The sequence below is a fragment of the Schistocerca serialis genome, chromosome 10 (genome assembly GCF_023864345.2).
Source record: "Schistocerca serialis cubense isolate TAMUIC-IGC-003099 chromosome 10, iqSchSeri2.2, whole genome shotgun sequence".
Classification (NCBI taxonomy): domain Eukaryota; kingdom Metazoa; phylum Arthropoda; class Insecta; order Orthoptera; family Acrididae; genus Schistocerca; species Schistocerca serialis.
Genome location: NC_064647.1, coordinates 228,799,496 through 228,821,768, shown reverse-complemented (window position 1 = coordinate 228,821,768; position 22,273 = coordinate 228,799,496). Strand labels below are relative to the sequence as shown.

The 22,273-nt window shown below is 48.5% G+C and overlaps 1 protein-coding gene across 1 annotated transcript in view; it reads right to left on the bottom strand.

The window, feature by feature from the left end:
- The window catches only part of LOC126424713 (trypsin 3A1-like), a 110,679-nt gene that overhangs the window by 56,461 nt on the left and 31,945 nt on the right, over positions 1-22,273 (bottom strand). Inside the window, exon 2 of the mRNA XM_050087435.1 lies at positions 1,015-1,216. Coding sequence (XP_049943392.1) covers positions 1,015-1,216 — 202 coding nt within the window. The remainder of the gene's footprint in view (positions 1-1,014; positions 1,217-22,273) is intronic.

Below are 22,273 nucleotides of genomic sequence, written 5' to 3'. Positions count from 1 at the left end.
AAATTTTCGCTCTGCACCGGAGTGTGCGCTGTTATGAGACTTCCTGGCAGATTCAAACTGTGTACCGCACCGAGACTCGAATTCCGGAACTTTGCCTTTCGCGGGCAAGTGCTCTACCAACTGAGCTACCCAAGCAGGAATCAGAACCCGTCCCCACAACTCCAATTCTGCCAGTGCCTCGTTTCCTACCCTCCAAACTTCACGGAAGCTCTCCTGCGAAACTTACGGAACTAGGTCTCCTGGAAGAAAGGATATTGCGGAGACATGGTTTAGTCACAGCCTGGGGGATATTTCCAGAATAAAATTTTCATCCTGCAGAAGAGTGTGGTACAGCACTTGCCCGCAAAAGGCAAAGGAGAGCCAACGGAGAGCAGCGCGCTTCGTTACAGGATCATTTAGTAATCGCGAAAGCGTTACGGAGATGACATAAACTCCAGTGGAAGACCCTGCAGGAGAGACGCTCAGTAGCTCGGTACGGGCTTTTGTCAAAGTTTCGAGAACATACCTTCACCGAAGAGTCAAGCAGTATATTGCTCCCTCCTACGTATATCTCGCGAAGAGACCATGAGGATAAAATCAGAGAGATTAGAGCCCACACAGGGGCGTACCGACAATCCTCCTTTCCACGAACAATACGAGACTGCAATAGAAGGGAGAACCGATAGAGGTACTCAAGGTACCCTCCGCCACACACCGTCAGGTGGCTTGCGGAGTATGGATGTAGATGTAGATGTAGATGTTCGAATTTCGGTCCAGCCCAAAGTATTAATTTGCCAGGAAGTTTCAGGTCCACGAAAGTCAAGATATTTTTCTTCGACGCCTGGGTACAATCACGGCTCCATAATCAGCCACAAATATTTACCTTTCAAGGCATCGAATATGTTGTCTCACAGTGTGGTAAATGAATTAACAGTTAGTTTGGAAACAGTAAACGGTTTACTTACTTTTTTCCACCTGTCACGTTTTCATTTGACTGCACCTTACACTGTGAAAACAAATAGCCTTGTTACTCACGATCTGGTTTCCGTTATAGGAATGGTATCGACGAATCCCCGTTCAATGACGAAGCCTCTGAAAGGTTTAAACAGCACGATGTCATGGCGGTAGGTGTCGTTCACTTTGTACTGATAGGCTTGTTTGAGAGCGCGGATTTGGATGTTTATCTTTGTGAAGACCCTGTCAGTCGTAAAGTCTACGTCGCCAGCGAAAAGAATCCCTGTAGAGAAAGAAACATGATTAGAACAGAGCCCGGTAACAATGATGAAGCATATCCCAGGTTTTCACTCACTATCGGAAAAACACTAAATAATACAGATTCATCTTTTTTTGTTCTTTGGCTAGAGATCTTGGCGTAGAACAACCACCGCCCGCCTACAAAAGACGTGTGAATCTCTTACGTACACCGATAAGCCGAAACATTATACCACTGTCCACCACATGTTGATTGCCACCTGGTTGCATTCCTTTTACCGACCCCCCGACTCAGATGAGTCAGTTGCCGGACACTTCAAAGAAACCTTCAGTATCATCTCAAATACTTCGCTCTTCCTTCGATATGTTGGCGAAAGTATCTGTTCGAAGCCTGTGGGAGGTGTAAAACATTGTCAGAAATTGTACTACACGCTTTCTCCGTAAATTACGAGAGTGAGTCAAATGAAAACCTTAAATTTGTAATAACAAATCGAAATTTCGCGCCGTTATCCTGTAGGTTGGTAAGTGTGCTACAAACAGCGTGCAGAATGGCCTGTAGGTGGCAGCATAGTGCAGATGCATAAATACCGCCACAGTTTCAGTATAAAGATGGCCGCCCCACTTCCGACTTGCGCCAGGGAAGAGCAGCGTTCTGCTATTCGGTTTTTGCGTAGTGAAGGTGCGAAACCTACTGAAATTCATCGCCGAATGAAGATTCAGTACGGTGACGCATGTTTGTCACAGCAGCAAGTCTACGGATGGAGTAGGATGTTCGCAAATGGTGTGACTTCAGTGGAAGACGCTCCTCGTCCAAGTTAGGCACAACGAGTTGTGACTCCACAGGACATTGCAGCAGTTGAAGCCATATGAAGGAAAACCGCCGAGTGACACTGAATGACATGCAGCATGTTTACAGATTAGACATGGGTCAGCACACCACATTGTGCATGATGTGCTCCAGTTTCAAAAAGTGTCTGCAAGATGGGTGCCACGGCAGCTGACTCCTGAAATAAGAGAACGACGTGTTGATGCTTGTGAAGAACTTCTTCGGCGCTTTGAACGAGAAGCTGATGGCTTCCTTGCAAGAACCGTTACTTGGGACGAAAGCTGCGTTCACTTCCACCAACCGGAAACGAAGAGAGCGATCAAGGAATGGAGCCATTCCTCATCAACAAAACCATAGAAGTTTCGAACAGAACCATCAGCAGGGAAGGTTGTGCTGACTCTCTTTTGGGACGAAAAAGGCGTCATTTTGGAGCATTATGTGCCTAGAGGGACCACTGTTACCAGTGCATCATACACAAATCTCCTAAAAAAATCATCTGCGGCCTGGAATCAAATCAAAGCGACACGGATTGCTGTCAGCAGGTCTCCTTTTTCAACATGACAATGCAAGGCCCCACATTGCCCGTACAACAGTTGCAACAATCACAGACCTGCATTTTGAGTGTCTTCCTCATCCACCACACTCACCAACCTTGCCCCGAGTGATTTCCATATGTTTGGACCACTCACAGACGCAATGGGAGGAAAGAAGTTCCGTTCTGATGAAGAGGTACGCCACGCGGTGCATAAGTGGTTGCGCGGACTACCAAAAGAATTTTTTTCTAAAGGAATTTATGCACTTTGTAAGCGCTGGAGGACTTGCATTGAGCGTGGGGGAGGTTATGTTGAAAAGTGATACAGGTCTGTACCACTTCTGCACAATAAACAATATTTTAAAAATATTTAAGTTTTTCATTTGACTCACCCTCGTATATTGGTAACGTTTTTAATAAAATGTCAAAGGAATAATACAGGAATTAACCTCAGTGTGAGAGAGACCATCACTCCTGGGTGTTGGGCCATGTCGCAGGCACGTCAAGCCGGTATCCCACTGCTGGTTGGGTTGTCCCCAGAGACGTCTTCGCAGGTGGCCAGGGTTCGGACCGAAGCGCCACTCGTCGCTGAAGACGTTTCTACTACAGTCGATGCGATTCCAGACCAAATACGTGCCTGGGCACGCCCTGAGCAGCAGTGGGGTGCCAACCTGAATGTCGCCCGCAAAGCAACCCGACACCCAGGAATGTTTGTCTGGGATGCCGTTTCTTTTGAAAAGCATCTGCGTCACTCTTACAGCACAGGGGTACGTTGACGATATGCTACGCCAGCTCTGTTGCCCTTCGTGGCAAGCGATCTTGAGCTTATCTTTCAGCACGATAATCCTCTCCCACACACGGCGAGAGTTTCCACGGCTCGTCTTCGTGCTCGCCAGACCCTGCCCTGTCCAGTAAGGTCACTGGATATCACCCCAATTGAGCATCTTCGGAGAATTATTGATAGGGCCCTCCAACCAGTTGGGAATATTGTCGATCTAACACGGCAGTTCGAGAGAATTTGGCCTCATGAGGACATTCAATAACGCTATTAGTCAAGGCCGAGCCGAATAACTGTTACGCAAGGATCAGAGGTGTATTAATGTGTTACTGGCTTACTCGATATGTGAAGCCCTTCCTCTTGAATAAATCATCCACTTCCCTGAAATTGTAATCATTTGTTTGTCTGCACATATACGTCAGATGTAACGATTTCCGTCCTATTTGGGTAATTCTTTCGTGGTTCAATGGATTCAAATATCTCTGAGCACTATGGGACTTAACTTCTGAGGTCACCAGTCCCCTAAAGCTTAGAGCTACTTAAACCTAACTAACCTAAGGACATCACACACATTCATGTCCGAGGCAGGATTCGAACCTGCGACCGTAGCGGTCGCGCGGTTCCAGACTGAAGCGCCTAGAACCGCTCGGCCACACCGGCCGGAATTTCAGGAGCCTACTCGAATTGTAAACGGTAGCGAAAACATACTTGACGTCGTAGCAACAAATACACTGAGGCGACAAAAATCGTGGGATAGCGACGTGCACATATACTCTGGCGGTAGTACAGCGTACACAAGGTAATAAAAGGATAAGGCATTGGCAGAACTGTCATTTGTGCCCAGGTGATGTATGTGGAAAGGTTCCCGGCGTGACTACGGTCGCACGACCGCAAATAAAAGACTCTGAACGCTGAATGGTAGTTGGAGATAGACATATGGAACATTCCATTTCGGAAATTGTTAGGGAACTCGGTATTCCCAGATCCACAGTGTCAAGAGTGTGCCGAGAATACCAAATTTCAGGCATTCCCTCTCATCATGGACAACGCAATGGCCGACAGCCTTCACTTAACGACCGAGGGCAGCAGTTTTTGCGTAGAGCTGTCAGTGCTGACAAACAAGCAACTCTGCGAGCCATAATCACTGATATGAGCGTGGGACGTACGGCGGACCTATCCGTCAGGACAATGCGGCGAAATCTGGCGTTGATGGTCTGTCGCAGCAGACGAGCGACGCGAGAGCCTTTGCTGACAGCACGACATCGCCTGCACCGCCTCTCCTGGGCTCGTAACCATATCGGTTGGACGCTAGAGAACTGGTCTGAAAGTGGTTCGAAGAACCTTCTGCCAGGCACTGAAGTGTGAACTACAGTAGTCGTGTGGATATGGATCTTGCTGACACGAGACGCGCTAGGGAAAATACTATAATGGATCAAAAAGTAATGCCTCGCACGCCGTAGAAAATTAATAATCGACATATAAAAGCGGCATTAGTACACATATCCGGAACTGTCCTCTACAACACACTAGCGTTCTAAATATCCACCTTGCATTGGTACACTTTTGCGCCGTCGTCGAACCCAGGCATCAAAACAACTTTGGAAAAATTCAAGGGTTTGCTTCGTTAACCATTTTTCTCAGAATGGTTTTGAAACTGTTAATTGTAAACTCTGGAGCTTCTGGTTCCTCGAATCACTTAATCGGAGCGTCCTCGATTGGCGTCCATTATGGAAGTAACTCCTCAGCTGCAGCGCACCTTATTTGGAATGTCACTTTCTCCAGTATCGATTTCCTTCACCCAACGCCGCACATTGCCGATGTCTGTTACAGCCTTCCTACACTCTCTCTTGGCTCTAATGGCTCTGAGCACTATGGGACTCAATATCTTAGGTCATAAGTCACACTCTCTCTTCATGGATGATCTTAAAAAATCTTTAAAATCGTGTATCAAGAAGCAAAATACTGAATTTTTCCAATCTGGTTTCGCTGCCTAAGATCGATGATGGCACAAATCTGTACAAATGTACGGTGACGTTATTGAACGGCGGAGGTCAGTTCAGGGTATGATCTGTACTACACTCATGCTCATAAATTAAAGACAATGCTGATACACGGTGAAACAACACTCTGGTGGGCGGTTTGCGGATTTAAATCACCTCGGGGTATGACCTTGCGTTGCATTTGACCTGCGGTCGTCGCACGGTGGCGCTGGCAGCAGTCCACATACGCAGAGATGTGTTGGTGCATGTCAGAGTACGGTGCAGCGAGTAGGTGTGCAGACGTTTTCAGACGTGCTAATGGTGACTGTGTGTTGAAAATGGCTCAGAGAACACATATTGATGACGTTATGAGGGGTAGAATACTAAGGCGACTGGAGGCTGGTCGAACACAGCGGGTCATAGCATGGGCCCACCGTGTGCCACGAAGTGTGATCTCACGATTATGGTAACGATTCCAGCAGATGGGAAACAGTACGAGACGTCCACAGTGTACAACACCACAAGAATACCGATATCTCACCATCAGTGCCCGCAGACGGCCACGGAGTACTTCAGGTAGCCTTGTTCGGGACCTTACCGCAGCCACTGGAACAGTTGTCTCCAGACACACAGTCAACAGACGACTGAACAGACATGGTTTAGTCGCCCAGAGATCTGTAAGGACCGCTCCACTGACCGACATCGATACCTCTCCTCAGTGCAGCACTCCGTGAAGAATGGGCTGCCATTCCCCAAGAAACCTTCCAGCTCCTAACTGAATATATGCCTGCGAGAGTGGAAACTGTCATCACGGCTGAGGGTGGGCCAACATCATACTGAATTCCAGCATTACCGATGGAAGGCGACACGAACTTGTAAGTCATTTTCAGCCAGGTTTCCGGATACTTTTGATCACATAGGCTATCAGTTCACTTTATCACATAAATGATAAAGAAATTTACTTAACTACAGAGTTCTTTTCCACAGGAGTACTGGATAAGTGACAACCGTCATTGACTATTGGAGCATCACATGATTAATTAATTATCAAACTATTCTCTGGAAGCACCACTTGATCCACTAATTAGTACAGGAAAGTACAAAGTTTCACGTTACGAAAGTACAAATCTACACTCCTGGAAATGGAAAAAAGAACACATTGACACCGGTGTGTCAGACCCACCATACTTGCTCCGGACACTGCGAGAGGGCTGTACAAGCAATGATCACACGCACGGCATAGCGGACACACCAGGAACCGCGGTGTTGGCCGTCGAATGGCGCTAGCTGCGCAGCATTTGTCCACCGCCGCCGTCAGTGTCAGCCAGTTTGCCGTGGCATACGGAGCTCCATCGCAGTCTTTAACACTGGTAGCATGCCGCGACAGCGTGGACGTGAACGGTATGTGCAGTTGACGGACTTTGAGCGAGGGCGTATAGTGGGCATGCGGGAGGCCGGGTGGACGTACCGCCGAATTGCTCAACACGTGGGGCGTGAGGTCTCCACAGTACATCGATGTTGTCGCCAGTGGTCGGCGGAAGGTGCACGTGCCCGTCGACCTGGGACCGGACCGCAGCGACGCACGGATGCACGCCAAGACCGTAGGATCCTACGCAGTGCTGTAGGGGACCGCACCGCCACTTCCCAGCAAATTAGGGACACTGTTGCTCCTGGGGTATCGGCGAGGACCATTCGCAACCGTCTCCATGAAGCTGGGCTACGGTCCCGCACACCGTTAGGCCGTCTTCCGCTCACGCCCCAACATCGTGCAGCCCGCCTCCAGTAGTGTCGCGACAGGCGTGAATGGAGGGACGAATGGAGACGTGTCGTCTTCAGCGATGAGAGTCGCTTCTGCCTTGGTGCCAATGATGGTCGTATGCGTGTTTGGCGCCGTGCAGGTGAGCGCCACAATCAGGACTGCATACGACCGAGGCACACAGGGCCAACACCCGGCATCATGGTGTGGGGAGCGATCTCCTACACTGGCCGTGCACCACTGGTGATCGTCGAGGGGACACTGAATAGTGCACGGTACATCCAAACCGTCATCGAACCCATCGTTCTACCATTCCTAGACCGGCAAGGGAACTTGCTGTTCCAACAGGACAATGCACGTCCGCATGTATCCCGTGCCACCCAACGTGCTCTAGAAGGTGTAAGTCAACTACCCTGGCCAGCAAGATCTCCGGATCTGTCCCCCATTGAGCATGTTTGGGACTGGATGAAGCGTCGTCTCACGCGGTCTGCACGTCCAGCACGAACGCTGGTCCAACTGAGGTGCCAGGTGGAAATGGCATGACGAGCCGTTCCACAGGACTACATCCAGCATCTCTACGATCGTCTCCATGGGAGAATGGCAGCCTGCATTGCTGCGAAAGGTGGATATACACTGTACTAGTGCCGACATTGTGCATGCTCTGTTGTCTGTGTCTATGTGCCTGTGGTTCTGTCAGTGTGATCATGTGATGTATCTGACCCCAGGAATGTGTCAATAAAGTTTCCCCTTCCTGGGACAATGAATTCACGGTGTTCTTATTTCAATTTCCAGGAGTGTATCTTAAAATTTAACAACTCGTTGAAACTATGGTGTTGAGTCCTTCGGACGAGGTTACGCACTGAGGCAGAGTGCTTCCATGGTCGGTTCTATATTGACCTCTGGCGTGAGTGTGCTGCTGTGCTGACAGGGGAGCATGGTCTTAGGAGCACTTCCCATATATCGTTGCTGATTGCAGCAAGATCTCACTAATGTCTGTGGTATCGAAACTTGTTGCCGACTTTGCCGTAGCACCACGATTTCTGGGCGATACCATAGTAGTGAATTGTGTTTTTGATGTTTCAATGTTTTTCCAAGCCCTGTACTCTGACAACTGAGATGTATCGACCTTTCACTGTCGATAATTCAATTGCTACTTTTGAACATATCAGCTTGGACATTAAAGGCCATTTGTGGATACATCATCATGCTCACAGGGCCTATTCTGAACGCAATAGCATGTAATACTGAGCAACACATTTTGTGAAAAATGGTTAAGATGCCATGATCCTCACAAGGGAACCTCCCCATCGCACCCTCCTCAGATTTGGTTATAAGTTGGCACATTGGATAGGCCTAGAAAAACTAAACACAGATCAATCGAGAAAACAGGAAGAAGTTGTGTGGAACTATGAAAAAAATAAGCAAAATATACAAACTGAGTAGTCCATGCGCAAGATAGGCAACATCAAGGAGAGGATGAGCTCAAGAGCGCCGTGATCCCGTTGTTAGCGCGAGCAGCTGCGGAACGAGAGGTCCTTGGTTCAAGTCTTCCCTCGAGTGGAAAGTTTAATTTTTTTATTTTCAGACAATTATTATCTGTCCGTCCGTCCGTCCGATGCGAGGTAACTGCGCCGTAGTATGATGACGCCACACCTAAACAAACATCGAAACACACGACGTCAGTCGACTACAGCGCGTGGAAGAGAGAGTATTCTTGCTAACGAGGCTCCCTGGCTGGCAGTCGACTGTTCGCTACTTTGGACGAGAGTGAATTGAATACGTGAGACGCATTCCGTTGGCAATATGAATCCAGCAAATATAGCTCGTGACTTCAATAACAATGTCAATGAATATTTTCCGAGCTGTAAGGCATCGGAAAGTTCCTTAAGAGATCGAACGATTGTCGAGCATTTGTATGATTATTTCCTGCATTTGTTGATAAACAGTACGTGTGGTGATGATTGTCTGAAAGTAAAAAATTAAACTACTCACTCGAGGGAAGACTTGAACCAAGGACTTCTCGTTCCGCAGGTGCTCACGCTAACCACGCGACCACGGCGCTTCCGAGCTCAGACTATCCTTGATGTTGCTTATCTTGCGCCTGGACTATTCAGTTTGTATATTTTGCTTATTTTCTTCATAGTTCCACACAACTTCTTCCTGTTTTCTCTATTGATCTGTGTTCAGTTTTTCAAGGCCTATCCAATGTGTCAACTTATAACTAAATCTGAGGAGGGTGCGATGGGTATGTTCCCTTGTCAAGAATGGCCAGCGCGCTCGCCCTATTTAACAGTAATAGATTTATTTTTGTGGGGATTTCTAGAGAATCGTATTCATCCCACGGAACCCACAACCCCAGATGACTTGAAACAGCGAATCGAGGAAGCTTGTCGCTCCGTGAAGCCAGTAATTTTACATCTCGTCCTCAGGTCGCATGTAAGGGGGGACTGTACTGTGTGTTCAGCAAAGTGGGTATTTGTTTACACACCTCACTTAAATGAACATCCCGCAACCGCAATGTGCAGCTGAAAACAGTCAGTCATGTACAGCATGTTGCATCGCACCTATATCTACATGACCAATCTGCAGTTTACACCAAAGTGCCTGGCAGAGGTTTTACTGAACTACTTTCACACGGATTCTCTATCATTCCATTCTCGAACACAGCAGGGGAAAAACGAATATTTAAATCTTTCCGTGCGAACTTTGATTTCTCTCATTTTATTACGATGGTCACTTCTCCCTGTGTAGGTGTGCGTCAACAAAATATTTTCGCATTCGGGGGAAAAAAGAACTCACCGTCTTTGAACTTTTTTCAAGTCCCCTGTCAGTCGTGTCTGCTGAGGATCCCATTCTTCATAGCATTGCTCTAACAGAGAATGGATAAGTACAGTCTAGGCAGTCTCTTTAGAAGATGCGTTGCATCTCCTAAGTCTTGCACCAATACAACGTAGTCTTTGGTTCACATACTCCAGAACGTTATCTATGCAATCGTTCCAATTTAAGTTGTTCGTAATAGTTATCCTTTGGTATTTACCTAAATTGACATCCTTTCGATTTGTGTGATTTATCGTGTAACTGAAATTTAACGGATTCCTTTAGTACTCAAGTGGATGAACTAAAGCTTTCCATTATTTAGGTTCAACTGCCACTTTTCGCACCATACAGATACTTTGTCTAAATAATTTTGCAATACGTTTTCTGCTAACTTTACTAGATGGCAAATGAAAGCATCATCGGCAAACAACCTAAGAGGGCTGCTCGGATTGTCTCCTAAATCATTAATATGGATTATAAACAGTAGACGGCCTACAACACTTCATGGGGAATGCCGGGCATCACTTCTGTTTTACTCGGTGACGTTCCCAACAGAAAATCATGAGTACACTCACTCAACTGAGATACTGGTCATTAGGCACGCATTATTATAAGTCGCTTGTGAGGAACGGTGTCAAAAGCATTATGGAAATGTAGAAATATGAAATCAGTTTGAAATCCCCTATCGATGACTCTCATTACTGCATGAGAATAAAGATCTAGTTCTCTTGAACGAGAAAGCTATGTTCTGAATACTTTCTGACTATGAGTCTACATCCTACCTCAAATCGGCGTCAGTGATGTGGGTCTGTAATTCAGCGGATTATTCCTATTTCCTTTCCAGTCTTTAGATACAGGTCTTTCGTCGAGCGAGCTGTTGCATATGATTGCTAAGCACAGAGTTGTTGTATCAGCTTATTCTGAAAGGAACCTAGTGGCATGGATCGGAGGACTTGCCTTTATTAAGGGGGGTAGGACGTCAAACGGGCCGACTTGGAGCAGGAGAGGCATGACAGGACATTTTAATTTCCAATGTCTATATTTTCACAAATAAATTCATAAAATTTTGTCAGCATCACCAGGAAGGATTCAGGATTCACACTCATTGTAGTGGAAGTTCGAAAACACAAACAAAATAATTTTTTTTACGTGTGAAATTTCATCATTTTTTCTCTTACTAATGGCTGCATTTGTTGCTATAGGTACACTTTTCTTCATAAGTAAGAGAGATTCTTCGATGAATTTTGCACATCATACATACCATACTCACAGGTGTAAGAAACTCTAGAATTTATTTAATTTATGAAAAAACGAATGAACTGTTACATTTAAAACTTCATGTTTACGAAAAACACAAATTTTATAGTTAATTACCTCAATTTTTACCACAGTTTTTAATAGATTTCGAAAATTCTAGAGTTTCATACACCTTTAAGCATCGTTTGTATGCTGTGCACAATTCATCGAAGAATCTCTCTTACGTATGAAGAAAAGTGTACCTATAGCAACAAATACTGCCATTAGCAAGTGAAAAAAATGATGAAATTTCACATGTAAAAAAATTATTTCATTGTTTTCGAACTTCCACTGCTGTGAGTGTGAATTCTGAATCCTTCCTGGTCATGCTGACAATGTTTTATGCTTTTTTTTTTTTGTAAAAGTATAGACAGTAGAAGCTAAAATGTCCTGTGGTGCCTCTCCTGCTCCAAGTCGGTCCGTTTGACGTCCTACCCCCCTTAAGTGATTCGAGTTGCTTCGCTACACCGAGGATATGTATTTCTACGGTATCCATTCTGTATGCAGTTCTTGATTCGAATTCTCAAATATTTGCTTCGCCTTCCTTGTTGAAGTAATTGCGGGAAACCATATTTAGTGACACTGCTTTAGAGTACCGTGGTCGGTAATGCCTACAACTTTGACCGTCTTAACTCAGTGGTTCCCACAGCTTCTGAGACCCCTGCCCTTGAGTGTAATCGGATGATAGCTACTACTAACCTCTCCCCTCGCCGGTCCCTCACTATCGTCAAAATCAGCGCCTAATTGAATTTTACAGTGGAAAAATTTGATATAAATGGTATTAAGTTTCATTGGTTGTTCTATTAAACCACTAACAAATGAGTCAGTGAAACAATTGGTACTATGTATTTCCAATAACCTTTCTTATAGAATAATAAAGCAATTCTCCTTACTTCTGAACTAGCAAAAACAGGAAGACTTCAATATTTCACGAAAAAACTACAATGAACGAAATTCGTCTAGCTTGAAGGGGGAAACCAGATGGCGCTATGGTTGGCCCGCTAGATGGCGCTGCCATAGGTCAAACGGATATCAACTTCGTTTTTTTTAAATAGGAACCCCGTTTTTATTACATATTCGTGTAGTATATAAAGAAATATGAATGTTTTAGTTGAACCACTTTTTTCGCTTTGTGATAGATGGCGCTCTAATAGTCACAAACATATGGCTCACAATTTTAGACTAACAGTTGCCAACAGGTAGGTTTTTTAAATTAAAATACAGAACGTAGGTACGTTTGAACGTTTTATTTCGTTGCTCCAACGTGACACATGTACCTTTGTGAACTTATCATTTTTGAGAACGCATGCTGTTACAGCGTGATTAACTGTAAATACAAAATTAGTGCAATAAATGCTCAAAATGATGTCCGTCAACCTCAATGCATTTGGCAATACGTGTAACGACATTCCTCTCAACAGCGAGTAGTTCGCCTTCCGTAATGTTCGCACATGCACTGACAATGCGCTGACGTATGTTGTCAGGCGTTGTCCGTGGATCACGATAGCCATGCAATTCCTGATGCATAGAAATATGGTACGGGTGCAATCGATGTTAATGTAGCATTCTCAACACCGACGTTTTTGAGATTCCCGATTCTTGCGCAATTTGTCTGCTAATGATGTGCGTATTAGCCGCGACAGCAGCTAAAACACCTACTTTGGCATCATCATTTGTTGGAGGTCGTGGTGTGGCTGAACACTTCCTGTTTCCTTAAATAACGTAACTATCCGGCGAACGGTCCGGACACTTGGATGATGTCGTCCAGGATACCGAGCAGCATACATAGCACACGCCCGTTGGGCGTTTTGATCACAATAGCCATACATCAACACGATATCGACCTTTTCCGCAATTGGTAAACGGTCCATTTTAACAAGGGTAATGTACCACGAAGCAAATACCGTCCGCATTGGCGGAATGTTATTTTTTTTTTCCTTTATTGTAATTTTCATCACCTGATACAGGCGGGCTGTCAGCAGCATAGTACGCTGCTCTTCAGCCTTAAGCAGAACAATAACAATACATATGGGTGATACAGACACTACAGTAAAAACGGCGGGCAAAAAAAGGAGATTTAAAAAACAATAAACATGAAGCCGTTCACGCTGGACTCGAAAAAACGGGAAACACTTGGTGACATGGCGCACAGAACACGGATGATGGCGACGGCACACGTGAACAGTTGATGCGTGACGGTCACAGAACACTAAACACAAATCGAGGCACACACGTGACACACAGATGGCGATGATCTACGGCGCGCGAATGTTCACTGAGCGTGTACGAGTCCGGGGACCTGCCAAGAGAGGAGGTGGAGGAGGAGGAAGGGGAGTGGGAGAGCGAGAGGGGAGAGCAGAGATGCCACGGGCAGGGGAGATAGGGGGGAGGGAAGAAGGGGGAGGGGAAGCCCGGGGGATGAGGGGTGGAGGGAGGGGACGGGGGAAAAGGAAAGAGAAGGGATGTGAAGAGAAGGGAGGGAGGGTGCCTAAAGGAAAGGACACCGGAAGTGGGGGGTGGGGCAGGGTCAAAGCTGATAGGAGGGGTAGATGGAGGGGAGGAGGACATCATCAGGGAGGGGGAGCTGGCGGAAGCCACCTTGGGAGAGGGTAAGGAGGGTGGAGAGATGGAGACCGGGTGGGACGTGCGAATACAGGTGCGGCTGCGGGCGGGGATGGGAGAGGATCGGGGAGATGAGCGGGTGAGGAGGATCGAGTTTGCGGGAGGTGTACAGGATCCGTATCCTTTCAAGGAAAAGGAGGAGGTGGGGGAAGGGGATGAGATTGTACAGGATCCGTGTGGGGGAGGGGAGACGGATGCGATAGGCGAGGCGGAGAGCATGACGTTCAAGGATTTGGAGGAATTTATAAAAGGTAGGGGCGGTGGAGATCCAAGCCGGATGGGCATAACAAAGGATAGGGCGGATGAGGGACTTACAGGTGTGGAGGATGGTGGAGGGGTCCAGACCCCATGTACGGCCAGAGAGGAGCTTGAGGAGACTGAGGCGGGAGCATGCCTTGGCTTGGATTGTCCGGAGGTGGGGAGTCCAGGAGAGGCGACGGTCGAGGGTGACGCCAAGGTACTTAAGGGTGGGAGTGAGGGCGATAGGACGGCCATAGATGGTGAGATAGAAATCAAGGAGGCGGAAGGAAGGGGTGGTTTTGCCTACAGTGATCGCCTGGGTTTTGGAGGGATTGACCTTGAGCAACCACTGGTTGCACCAAGCAGTGAACCGGTCAAGATGGGATTGGAGAAGGTGTTGGGAGCGCTGTAGGGTGGGGCCAAGGGCAAGGAAGGCGGTGTCATTGGCAAACTGGAGAAGGTGGACGGGGGCTGACGGCGGCGGCATGTCCGCCGTGTACAAAAGGTACAGAAGGGGGGAGAGTACGGAGCCTTGGGGCACACCAGTAGAGGGGAAAAAGGTGTAGGAATCTGTGTTATGGATGGTGACATAGGAAGGACGGTGGGAGAGAAAGGAGCCGATCAGACGGACGTAGTTAATGGGAAGGGCGAAGGTTTGGAGCTTGAAGAGGAGACCGGAATGCCATACGTGGTCATATGCACGTTCGAGGTCCAGGGAGAGGAAGATTGCGGAGCGACGGGAATTAAGCCGTTCGGAAAGGAGATGAGTGAGGTGAAGGAGAAGGTCGTCGGAAGAGAAGGACGGCCGAAAGCCACACTGGGTAACGGGAAGGAGGCGGTGCTGGCGGAGATGCCGGTGGATGCGTCGGGTGAGGATAGATTCCAAGACCTTGCTGAAGACCGAGGTAAGGCTGATGGGACAGTAGGAGGAGATGGCGGACGGCGGCTTGCCAGGTTTAAGGAACATGAGGATATGGGAGGTTTTCCACAGGTCAGGGTAGTAACCGGTGGACAAGACTACATTGTAGAGCCTGGCCAGGGTGGAGAGGAAAGATACAGGAGCTTCACGAAGGTGACGGTAGGTGACACGATCGTGACCAGGAGCGGTGTTGCGTTTTGTGCGGAGTGTAGCAATGAGATCCTGTGTAGTGATAGGGGCATTGAGTTCCGTGTGTGCAATGTTGTCCAAGTACTGGAAACCAGGAGCGAGGGGACGGACAGAGGTGTCAGTTCGATCGCGGATATCTGGGAAGAGGGAGTAATCGAACCGGGGATCATCGAGGATGGAAAACACATCGGAGAGGTAGGAGGCAAAGTGATTGGCCTTACTAAGGGTGTCAGGGAAAGGGCGATCATCATGGAGAAGAGGATAATAGGGGGAGGGTTTCGTTCCGGTAAGGCGATGGAAGGCCGACCAGAACTTGGACGAGTTGATTGGTAGAGTAGCATTTAAACGGGTGCATGTCTGTTGCCAGTCCTGGCGTTTCTTAGCCGCGAGCAAATTACGAATGTGTCGCTGGAGTTGCCGGTGGCGTCATAGTGTGTCCGGGTCACGCGTGCGGAGGAAGGCATGGTAGAGACGACGGGATTCACGGAGGAGGAGAATGGCCTGTGGGGGTAAGGTAGGACGGTGGGGGTGGATGGCGACAGTAGGGACGTGGGCCTCCACGGCCTCAGACAAGGTCTGCTGGAGAAAGGAGGCGGCATGGGTGACATCGTCAGGGTGGTGGTAGGTGAAGGGGTGGCTATCGACCTGGGTGGAAAGGGTATCCCAGTAGGCATTCCTGTCGGCATGGGAATAGTCATGGACATACTTAGGGGGAGGGTCAGTACGAGGGTCGGGGCGAGGGCGACGACTGTCTGAAACGGTGAGGAGGACAGGTAGATGGTCGCTACCAATAGGCTCCAGGACATCCACCGTTATGCGGCCAAGGAGGTTGGGGGAGGAGAGGATAACATCAGGAGTAGAGTTGGATTCGGGACGGGTGTGCTGGGGGATGGGGATGAGGTCGCCTTGAAGGGAGGAGAGGAACTGATGCCACCGCCATAACTGGGCGGTGGAACGACTATGGATGTTGAGGTCGGCGGCGATCACGTAGGAGGAGAAGGTACGGTCAACGTGGGAGAGGAAGCCGAAGGGAATAGGGGCGTTAGGGCGGACATACATGGTGGCGCAGGTAATGGTAAGGCCGGGGAAGAAGAGACTAAGGATCAGGTGTTCGGTGGGGTCGGGAAGGAGAGGTTGGAGCCGAACGGGGATCTGGCGGTGGTGACCAATGGCAACTCTGCCACGCGCAATTGGGAGGGGGTTATCGGAGCGGTGGAGGAGATAGGGTGAGGTGTGGATGGAGTGGTGGGGTTGGAGGAAGGTTTCATTGAGGAGGAAGGCATCCACGCAGTGGGTGGCAAGGGTGTGCAGGAAGAGGTTCTTGTTGGCGGAGAGGGAGCAGATATTGTGGCGCCATGACAGGGATTTAGACGAGGGTGTCAAGACGGGAGAAGGTGAAATGGGCCTGGTTGTTGGAGTAGGTGGCGTACATCTTGAGTTGGAATATGGAACGGGCGGCAATGGAGATCTGCTGAAGGGTGTGGGGGCGCTGAAAGGGATGAACATTTTGAAGGACGATGGTGATGAACCTGATGATGTCCTCAGCGGTGGGGGGACGACGAAGGGAATTGCCAGGAGGGGTGGGGGCGTCCAGGGGATGGACAGGGACAGTGAGTTCAGGAGTGATCGGAGGGGGTCAGGCTTTACACTTTTGGGAGTAGGTGGGATGGGGGAGATTGCAGGTATTGCAGGAAGGAGGGGATTGGAGGTTATGGCACTGCCTGAGGAAGTGCGCTTGCTTACAATGCGGGCAGGTGGGGGCCTCGCGGCACTCAGCTGTGGGGTGTGCATTATAGCGCAGACACCTCTGGCAGTGCAGGGATTGAGGAGGGGAACGGGAGGGGTCAACCTTAAAAAGGAGGGCACCCTCCTTCAGGAGACGGTCTATGGAGGGGGCGTGCTCAGAAAAAACCCGCATAAGGCGGGTGGGGCCGGCAGCGTTATGGATCTGGCGAACAGCACGCACCTCCAGATGGGGATGGGCCTGAAGCTCCGCCAACACCTCCTCCTCCGTGATCACTGGGCTGAGCCGAGAGATCACGGCAGTGAGGGTCGGTGGGCGACGCGGAGGTTGGGGTTGGTGGGAGGGAGGTGGCGAGGGAGCAGGGGTGAGAGAGGCATGAGGGCCAAAGCAGGTGACAGGGATGCGGGAAAGGAGGTCTGTGTGGAGGGTAGGGCTGGGGGAGGAGATGAGTACCGAATCACGGCAAGGAGTGAGGAGGGAGATGGGGGCACCAGGACAATTCTGGCGAAGGAAGAGGGTGAGGTTCCGGGCTTCAAGGAGGGAGGGATCCGGACGGGAGAGGAGGTAGCGGTAGGAGGAGGGGGTAGAGGAGGAGGAGGAGGGGGCAGGGACGGGCGGGGAGACATCCATGGCATCAGGGGTGGGGGAAGGGGGACGAGGCGGAGCCTTTTTGGAAGCAGAGGAAGCAGGGGTGCCACTGGGGCGCTTGACGGCGGCGGAGGAGGTGTGGGGGATGGGAACAACTGGAATGTGGCGTGGAGGGGCAGGTCCCGGGGCCGGAGTCGGCGCCGGAGATGGTGACGGTGACGATGACGGTGGCGGTGGCGGTGGTGGTGGCGGTGGCGGTGGCGGTGGCGGTGGTGATGGCGAAGGTGACGGGGAGAGCTGGGCACGGACAGTGGCACGACGGGCCACCACCCGAGCCGGAGCTGCAGTGACAGACCGGGGGAGTGGGAGGAAAGGATCAGATCGAGAGGAGCGGGAGGAAGAAGCTGGAGAGGGGGCGACAAAGAGCGAGGGCGAAGGGAGAGAGAGAGAAGAGGGGGGATGGAAGGAGGGGGGTGGGACTGGGCACACCACGTTATAGTGGTGGAGGCGGCGGAAGGGGAAGTGTAAACTATGGCGGTGGTGGTAGCGGTGGCGGTGGTGGTGGGGGTGGACATGACGTCAGGGAGAAACAATAACGCGCAGAAGGAAAGGACACAAACAGGGGACAGACGAAGACAAAGACGGAGGAAGACGAGGACGGAGGAAGACGAAGACGGCGGCGGCGGCGGCGGCGGCGGCGGCGAGAACCGGCTGGCGGCGGCGGTGGCGAACAGACGGACGGACGGACGGACAGCAGGCAGCAGCGGTAGCGGCGGCGACGGACAGCGAGCAGGCAGGCGGACGGGCGGGCGGACGGACGGACAGACAGACACAAACTTCGAAGACGGAGATTCCAACCTGAGAGTAGCCCAGGCTTTGCAATCTGACGCCTTCGAATGAGGGGATCCAACCCTCTGATATATGTGGCGGAATGTTACGTGATACCACGTACTTATACGTTTGTGACTATTACAGCGCCGTCTACCACAAAGCGAAAAAAGTGGTCCAACTAAAACATTCATATTTCTTTGCGTACTACACGAATATGCAATAAAAAACGGGATTTCATATTTTTAAAAAACGCAGTTAATATCCGTTTGATCTATGGCAGCGCCATCTAGCTGGCCAACCATAGCGCCATCTGGTTTCCCCCTTAAAGATAGACGAGTTCCGTTCTTTGTAGTTTTTTGGTTTGATGCTTATTTCGTCAGATATTTGGCCCAGTGACTATCCATGGACCACCCTGTATATATATATATATATATATATATATATATATATATATATATATATATATATATACAAAATGGTTAGTTTATACCGACAGGCGTAATCCGCTTAGAGGTACAGTTACAGCTGTGCAGAAAATATCAGGTAGTAAGAAACTTCCTGGCAGATTAAAACTGTGTGCCGGACCGAGACTCGAACTCGGGACCTTGGCCTTTCGCGGGCAAGTGCTCTACCAATTATCCCTTCTTTCAGGATTGCTAGTTCTGCAAGGTTCGCAGGAGAGCTTCTGTAAAGTTTGGAAGGTAGGAGACGAGGTGCTGGCAGATGTAAAGTTGTGAGGACGGGGCGTGAGTCGTGCTTGGGTAGCTCAGTTGGTAGAGCACTTGCCCGCGAAAGGCAAAGGTCCCGAGTTCGAGTCTCTGTCGGGCACACAGTTTTAATCTGCCAGGAAGTTTCATATCAGCGCACACTCCGCTGTAGAGTGAAAATTTCATTCTATCAGGTAGTAAATTACGTGACATGTTTGCTGGAAGACTTTTCAATGCAGAGAAAAAACAATCCAACCAACACAATAAGGTATGTGCATATTAAGATACTACGTAAAAAAGATCTGCACTTAACAACCGCTACACCCTGTAAAAGAGGCAGCCGAGACAGGCCACCTGAATAACCCAGCCACTTTCAGTGACAGGAGAAAATCTGTCAGACAAAAGCTGCTTAGCTTGAAGGGGGACATACTGTGGTGAACATAGTGTGGTGCTCATCATTTTTGACATAGTGCGGTGTACATTATTTTTTTCTTAGGTACAAGGACAGACGAGATATGACAATCAACTCTGTTATTTTGCATGAACTGGTATTTTACATTATTTATGTTTTATTAATGAATCTGAAGACGCATGCAATGCATTAGCTTGTGCAGTAATTATCTTACATTCGAAAGTGGTGTTGGCCTTTCACACATGCATTTGCAAAGACATACAATGAGACTAGGGCGAAATGTACAATAAGTAATTTAATAATGTCAGATAACAGTGTTGCAATACGTATTCAAAATGGTGACCATCAGCGGTCATACGAGGGTTGAATGAAAAGTAATGCCGCCAAATTCGTTAATTGGGGGAATATTTTAATAAATCAGACGCAGAAATAATCCTTAGAATGTGATCTTTAATTACCAGTATTCACTTTTCCACATAATCAACAGCCGATTGGATACATTTCTGCCAACTATGAACAAGTTTTCTGAAGCCGCCACGGAAGAAGTCGACACTCTGTTTCCGCAAGCACAGTCTCACAGTTCTCTGAACGTCTTCATCAGAAGCATGATGATGTACCAGCAGATCGTCTTTCACTATCGGGAACAGTTGGAAGTCAGACGGTGTTAAATCTGGACTGTACGGAGGATGCCGTACGTTGGTGAGATTCGGTCTCTGAAGTTCTGCTGTGGTGGCACGTGAAGTGTGTGGTTTGGCACTGTCATGCAGCAGGAAAACATTTCCCTTTTCCTTGCGGACCCTTGTTAGCCTTCGTTTCAGAGTTCGCATCGTTGTGATGTAACGGTCTGAATGTATTGTTGTTCCACGATCAAGGAAATCAACATGGATAATACCATCTGCATCCCAGAACACTGTGGCCATGATTTTTCCAGCTGAGGTCTGAGTCTTAGATTTCTTTTTCTGGGGCAAGTCCTTGTGCCGATATTCTATAGACCGATGTTTCGTCTCTGGGTCGTAATGGTGTACCCACGTTTCGTCTCCTCTCACAATTGAATGGAGAAAGGTGTCACCTTCATTCTCGAGTTCCTGGCAAATTTCAAGTCTGTGGGCTTTCATTTCAGGAGTCAGCACCCGGGGTACCCATCGTACACAGATCTTCTGATAGCCAAGCAAAGCAATAATGTGACCCACACGTTCTTGTGAAATGCCAATTGTGCTTGTAATTTCTCTCTGACTGATACGATGATCGTCCTGAATCAATCTGTCGACATTTTTTCTTGTGAAACTCGGTGGCTGCTGTCAAAGACCGTCCAACTCTTTGTTTGTCACGCAGGTCAGATGTTCTCGCCTCTCAACATCTTTAAACTTACTCGCCCAACGACGCACAGTACTCACATCAACACAATCACCATAAACTGCTTTCATTCTCTGATGAATCTCCTTTCTGGTGACACCTTTTGCTCTCAAGAATTCAGTGACTCCACGTTGTTTAAATCGTATTGACCGACCGTCTGCGCAGGGTTCCATGCTTTACACAGTAACAACACAACCGTTCAGTTCTAAGCCTTCCCGTGAACTGGAGCTGTAGAGAAGAGGCTACGGAACAAGCAAGTACCTACCGCATACCAATGCTACCAACTGTTGAAGAGTACGAAGGTGGAGGCATTACTTTTCAGTCAACCTCGTACATGCTGTATAAGAATTGGATGTGGACAATACTGCACGTTGAATTCGATCCAAGCTGATAGCAGGACAAGTTTGTGTAATACGGCCTTTCATGTCTTCGCAGGTGTTTGGAATTTTGTTGTAAACTTGCGGTTCCAGTTTACCCCACAAGTAAAAGTCCAGAGGGGTAGGTCCGGAAAACGTGCAGTCCATTCTGTATTGCCGGACCGATCAGTCCAACGATCTTCATATCTGTTGTTCAGATCCTCAATAATCCTCCATGCAGAAAATGCAGGACATCCATCATGTTGGTACCATATGCCTTGTCTTATGTCCATGACCTTGCACTACTTAAGTTCCCATCAATAAAATAAGTTGTATAATTCAATTATTTAGAAAACAGCAGCACACGTTGACTGACCAAGGCCTTTGTCTGTCCACTTCTATAAGCCACTTAGGCTTCTCATAGGACGAGTACTGCACGCTCCAAATTGTTGCGGTACCTCTGATAAGAGATCGAGATACCTTGCACTACTTAAGTTCCCATCAATAAAATAAGTTCTATAATTCAATTATTTAGAAAACAGCAGCACACGTTGACTGACCGAGGTCTTTGTCTGTCCACTTCTATCAGCCACTTAGGCTTCTCATAGGACGAGTATTGCACGCTCCAAAGACTAGCGTTCCCACGGTTTGTAAATGATGCTTCACCTGTAAGTAACATCTTGGTCGAGAACATGTCATCCTTTTGTGGTTTCCGTAGCTCCCATTCGAAGAACTGTACTCTTCTTGAAATGGTTCAAATGGCTCTGAGCACTATGGGACTTAACTTCTAAGGTCATCAGTCCCCTATATCTTAGAACTACTTAAACCTAACTAACCTAAGGACATCACACACATCCATGCCCGAGGCAGGATTCGAACCTGCGACCGTAGCGGTCGCTCGGTTCCAGACTAAAGCGCCTAGAACCGCTCGGCCACTTCGGCCGGCTACTTTTCTTCGAAAGTCATTGCCATGGAGCTCCTGATGATGTGAAATGTGGTGGGTGTGGAATTTGGTGGAGTGCAATATTGGCAGGACACTTCGTTGACTGATTCCAAACGCGCATTTGAGCTGTCTTGTACAGGGTGAGGCAAATAAAAATTACCTGGAGAACAGAGTTCCAAGGTACAAAGAAACTT